The sequence below is a fragment of the Alnus glutinosa genome, chromosome 14, assembly GCF_958979055.1.
Source record: "Alnus glutinosa chromosome 14, dhAlnGlut1.1, whole genome shotgun sequence".
In the NCBI taxonomy this organism is placed as follows: domain Eukaryota; kingdom Viridiplantae; phylum Streptophyta; class Magnoliopsida; order Fagales; family Betulaceae; genus Alnus; species Alnus glutinosa.
Window position 1 is genome coordinate 15,052,932 of NC_084899.1, and position 6,208 is coordinate 15,059,139.

The window sequence follows — 6,208 nt, forward strand, 5'->3', positions numbered from 1 at the left end:
ATGGTAATTTTTTCCTAACAGTCATATGTGGGCAGAAATGCATGTTTTACGTTGGAGAAAAATGAAAAATGAAAAGAGAAAGGAGAAAGGAGAAAAAAGAGATGCAAAATGGGTCAAGCCATTTGGAATGCTTAAGAAAAAGCAATCCAACCCGACCAATTAAGCCATTAATTCCCATGACTAGATTGGTCTGTCGACCAGCCTACACATACCACCAGAAGAGGGGGTTTGGGGGGTTGAGGCAAAACTGTAACGATACTTTAGCTGTGAAAATAGGCCTTGGACATTCAACCAGCCGCAATAAGTGGAATAAAAAGGAATTTTGAAATGCCCACATATTTATTTACTTATATACTTCTCCTTGGCTTGAAGGAAGCTAGACTGTATCTTATCTTTGCACCAAATCAACCACCCAATAACATGGATGAGCTGGCTCTGAAATTGACACAATAGCTAAATGAAAATGAAATCCTTCCATTTAATAAATTGGACAAAACGTTGCCATCCTCTACCCATTAATTTCTCCTTAGCCAAGTTGTGACAAGAACTCGATCAGTGCCATGGTAAACGACAGACATTAAGATACATAACCATTAGAATATAATATGAACAACAACATAACAAAAACCCATAATAAATCTAAGCCAGAAACATAAGGAAACATAGTCCCATTCCACATGAAGTTTCAAAGAGTAACACTAAGATAATACCAAGATAAGATTAATGTCATTTAGTGAACTGCTACACGACTCGACTCTTATTATAACACTCAACTCAGTCGTATAGCAGCATGTCTGCTAAATAGCTAAACATGAAAGTCTTCCAATTGGACATTCTTTGCCCTGAGAGGAACATACTCCCCGAGATAAACCTCAAGATGATCCGCCAAAGAGGACTTGTTGATGTTTTCATGGTGATATGACTTGCAAACGAAGTAGATAACAGTTTGGACAACAAGACCAAAGAGAATCAACTTGAACACAAACAAGAAGCAAACAATTGCAACCAAAATTTTAATTCCTGCACCCGGCACCATCCCCAGCACAACAAAATTCTCAAAAACCACTGCAATTCCAATAAAGCAAGCAGACAGCAGAATAAAGAAACCAACAGCAGGTCCCATCTTACCCTTTATCAACGCCTTGCTCTTAATCATGGCTTTAAATCCATAAGCAGGTTCTAAAACGGACACCACGCTTGCCAGATGCCAAACGATGCTTATATACACGAACCCAATCAAGTAAACGATCAAAAGAAGTACAAAAATAGTAGCCCCAAAGGCGCTAAATCCAACAAAAACTGCCCACGAGATGAGTAAAACTGCTGCAACAATGTTATAGACTAAAACAAGGGCAAAGCTACAGAGGAAAGTGACGAAAAGCCTTTTCCAAACCTTTGGGACAACGCTCATGACCTTCTTGAAGGTGATTTCCTTGGCCGTGTATACGGATGCGATGGTGTAGACGACGGCGGACGTGGAGAGGAGGGAGAGGATGAGAAGGAAGGTAAAGTAGGCTGCTTTGAAGGCCCAAAAGGCAGTCCGTTCAGAGGAGATGACATCGGAAAGCTTGGCATAACGGGGAGTGTTCTTTGGGGTGTGATCCAAGCTGTCTTCGTTGTCGAGAATATGGAAGAAGAGGAGCTGGGAGATTTGGATGTGAGCAAGGAAGATGAAGGAGAGTGGGAGGATGAGAGCCAGAGTGATTTGGCTGAAGATTTTTCTCCATGTAAGTATGATTTTGAAGGACTCTTTGAAGATGCCAAAGAAGCCAAGAAATTGAAGCTCCTCCTGTTCTCTGTCCATGATTTTCTTTTCCGTTTCTCCGTCCCCCAAGAATGAGTGAAATGCGCGTCTGGAATGATGCACAGATAGACAAGATGACTCATGAGTTGACTCTTGGAATTATTAAACTGCCCCTAGTCTTTGTTTGAATTACCAACCGTATCGGTTCGTTGGTTTCTTCTCCGTGAGGTAATCCCGAGGAGAAATATTTTGGTTTAATTTTGGGCCGTAAGAGCATCTCATCGAGCTCTCCAAATTTAATCCAAACAACCTATTTTATTGATTTTATCTCTTACTTTTAAAATAATTTTTATAATAAGTTCTCTAAATATTTCTCTATTTTAATTACATATGACTTTTTATTAATTTTGACACCAACCAATTTAATTGTATAAACATCAAATTTTCTTACCAAAATCGATCCCTCTACAATTATCTACGCATATAACCACAATCTCAAAATTACACTATACCACTAAGGGTGCGTTTGAGATTGCGATTTTGTAGAGAAAAAGTGTGATTTTAAACCAAATTGTAGAAAATAAACCGTTTGAAAACTGCGTTTTTAAAAAATTGCGATTTGAAAACGCAAAAAAGTGCTTATTCAAATCGCAGACAATGTGGTACTTTTTTGAAAACACAATATTTTAAAAGGCTAACCTGCGATTTTAAAGGCCAAACTGTGATTTTGCCAAATGCTTAACTGCGTTTTTAAAAATCACTTTTTTCAAATCGCACATTTTAAAATCGCTATTTTGAAATCGCACTTTTTGAAATCGAAAACCCAAGCAGACCTTAAACCGGCCTATTTACCCAAAAAAAAAAATAAATAAAAAAAAAAAAAAAAAAACCGACCTCCTGCTATAAAACACAAACTGCTCAACTCCATCCAAAAGCCGCCACGTATACTGAAGATAATGCAATGACCTTATCTCCAAAACCTTCTCAAGACTTCCTGAACTCCTTCTCTTGCTTAGTCTTCACTTCAGTTTGTTTCTTCCCTTCACTTTAGTTTTAGCTTCCTTCCTTAATAACCGCATTCCTTGCCTTATGAGGAATCAACCCGTGACAAGTTCTCTCTTCCCACTCATTCTCCAAGCAACAACGCCGTCTGCGAATCCACAGAGTCCTTTGTTTCAGCAACTGTCCTCCACGGAGCTAAAAGACATCGCGCCAGAGAGAGATGATGCGGAAGCTTGAAGGCGCAGAGGAAAAGTGAAGACGCGCGGGAAGAGAAAAAAAAATGATATTAAAGTGAATGGCGTAAGAGCAAATGGTGTTAAATTTAGAGAGTTTCTGACAAGATTTAGTTCGGGGAAATAATAGAGAGCTCAATGCATGAGGTTTTTTAGAAATTTCTCTAATATTTAGTGAAAACTTAAAAATGGAGAGTTTGATGCATATGTTCTAATAAGCTGATATAGCTTTAAAAAAAAAAGAACGAAAGATAAATGTATAATAAATCTCTGAGCTGAGGTGCAATTTAAAAATGGTCTTTCATTTTTTAATTTTTAACATTAATTTATTAACTTTTTCGTGTTTTTGAATTGGGTTTTTCCGTCACTCTTCCATTTAATTTTGCAAACTTCGATAGTGTCATGTATCTAATTTCATCATATCTTAAAATATTTTTTTTTTTTTATGATTTTATTTTTAAAAAAAAAATTAAAGAAACAAAAATTAAATAAATAAAAAAAGGGGTTGATAGCCACCCCAGAGATAACCGGTGCAACTTATGAGGTGGCTAGCATTCCACCCCATGACGCGGGAGATGCAGGAAACTGCATACTCTCAATTGAATATGGAGCCAAAATTCACCTGCAACATGGAAGGACCTTCATCATCAAGTCCCCATTGGCAGATGTAGATGGAATGAGAACCTCATGTTCCTACGTTGAAATGTCAATTGGTGTTAGAGCAAGTGGATTGGAGACCAGTGGACCACTGGAATGGCTATGGAAGGGCCATTTGAAGAAGGCTACTCCAAGAATGGAAGAGCAATTGAAGCCCGCCAGTTGTTTGATAAAATGATAGGGAATTCCATTCCGGCAAGTTCTTATTCCTACACTGCACTTATAAGTGGGTTAGTGAGAATTCCATTTGCTCTCCATGAACATTAGCTACATTGCACCCTCCGTGGCTTAGGCGAACCAAAGCTGTCAACCCATCTCCAGAAAGTTCCCACTGTGGTCGATCACCTATGCTCACCAGACATTGAGTTGTGAGAAACTCCTCATATTTGTACTTATTTATGTCTCACAAATGTCTGCAGAATCAGAGGCTGTCCTCCACTGGCTATTACTCCAGATAATGCAATCATAGATTTCACAGAAAACAATATAAGATAGGAAGCAACAAAGAATTCTCTGGAACACTAGTTTGTACTTTCCTCATTCAACTACAGGAAAAACCCAAAGCTTTGAAAATGTTAAAACTTATGAGCACACATTGCAGAAAGATCAACCTAGCTAGGCAGATAAAAACCAAGCATGTGGTGATAGCAATCCACGAAGGACCTCTCGGCCACCTCAACCCAACCCATGTTATATGGCAGTAGACGTGGAGCAACAAGGAGGTCATGGGGATCGTGGGAACATTGCAGAGTGATGGTCACTTTGCAATCGTGTGTTAGCTATCAACAGGCAGTCTCTTAGTGGGGATTGCACGTTCAAGTAGTGAAGGGTAGTTATCAGCATCAACTTAGTGGGTAGTTATCATTCCTTAATAGTCGTGTGTTAGTAGCTCTAGTATAAGATAAAGTCTAGACGTAGAGGGAAGGGATTGATTATTGTACTGACTTATGTCATTTGTGATTGTCTCCATTCCCTAATTGGAGTCTTTATCTATAAACTATCTTCCATTTCCATTCCAGTTACCAAGAGTTCCTATCAATTTGGTATTAGAGCCGTGTTTCGATCATGGGAACAAATAAGGATCGTATCGAGAAGTTAGAATCAGAAATGCAAGAGTTGAAGGAAGGTGTGCAGAAGATGAATATGGATTCACAATCCAGCTTTGCGGAGCTTAAGTAACTCTTCTTCAAGGGTTTTGAGAAGGGCGACTCATCAACAGACAAGGAGAAGGGATCGTTTCAGAGCTACAGAAATCAAAATTCCGGGCACTCAAATGGTTCTAAGGGATTGAACAATTACACTAAGTTGGAATTTCCGTGATACTCGGGAGATGACCCCAACGTATGGTTGAATCGGGTTGTTCAATACTTCGACTACAAGCAAATATCGGAGGAACAAAAGGTGTCACTGGCAGCCTTTCATCTTGAAAGTGAAGCCAACCAATGGTGGCAATGGGTGCAGAAGCTGTACAAGGAAGAATAGGCCCCCATCACATGGGAAGCCTTTGAACACGAGTTGCTGAATCGGTTTGGTCCTACCGAAATGGAGGACTACGATGAAGCTCTCACCAAGATACAACAAACCGGAACATTACGTGAGTACCAGCAGGAGTTTGAGTGTCTAGCAAATCGGGTGGATGGCTAGCACCAAAAGGCACTAGTAGGAGCATTCCTTGGAGGGCTGAAATCAGAGACATTGTCTCAGCCGTGGGTATGTTCAAACCCAAGACCCTTTGTGACGCTATTGAATTGGCACGCATCAGGGACAAAAACCTCTCCAAGACTCGGAAGAACCCACGGGGTGATGGTCCACGACCGCCGTACACTAGCTTCATACAAAGATCTGCTAGGCATGCAGCAACAACCACGGGGCAGACAGCCATGATGTCCTTTGTACCGACCTCCAGAACTTACTCTTTTGGGGCTGCCAAGAAGCTATCTTGGGAGGAGATGCAGAAGCGCAAAGAGAAAGGATTGTGTTTTGGGTGTAATGAGAAATTCACACTAGAAGAGTAAGTTCTGGAGGTCTGTACAGAGGACATCGTGGCTGTCTGCCCCGTGGTTGTTGCTGCATGCCAAAAACCACAAACCTTCTTAATTGAAGCGTACACCACTGAAGAAGATGATGAGCTTGTAGACTTCACAGGGGCATCCGAAGGGGGCAATTGTGCTGAGGAAGAAGAGCCGTTCATCTCTCTCCATGCCATTGCTGGCTGCAATGGGCCTAAAACCATAAGGGTCAAGGCTGCCATCGTAAGGAGGATCTTGGTGATGCTTATCGACAGTGGATCTACCCACAATTTTGTGGACCACAAGATAGCACATGCACTTCAACTCGCAGTAACACCAACAAAGGAATTCACGGTCAAAGTGGCTAACGGGGAAAAGCTTCGATGCACCGAAAGGTATGCGAATGTTGTAATTTCCATACAAGGTTTCCAGTTTTCTACAACTTTGTATTCCTTGCCATTGCATGGGATAGACATAGTACTGGGGATCCAGTGGTTGGAAAATCTAGGGCCCGTGCTATGCGACTGGAAAAAAATGACCATGAGTTTTCAATGGGAAAATCA

General features: G+C 40.6%; 1 protein-coding gene across 1 annotated transcript; it reads right to left on the reverse strand.

Moving 5' to 3' along the window:
* Positions 1 to 653: 653 nt before the first annotated feature.
* On the reverse strand, positions 654 to 1,865 carry LOC133857666 (uncharacterized). Its single transcript, XM_062292960.1, has one exon. The coding sequence runs from the start codon at positions 1,802 to 1,804 to the stop codon at positions 806 to 808; it is 999 nt and encodes a 332-aa protein (XP_062148944.1). The 5' UTR covers positions 1,805 to 1,865; the 3' UTR covers positions 654 to 805.
* Positions 1,866 to 6,208: the final 4,343 nt, after the last annotated feature.

Bases quoted from the DNA above. Each gene is read 5' to 3' on its own strand.
- LOC133857666 (XM_062292960.1), bottom strand. From the start codon at position 1,804: ATGGACAGAGAACAGGAGGAGCTTCAATTTCTTGGCTTCTTTGGCATC.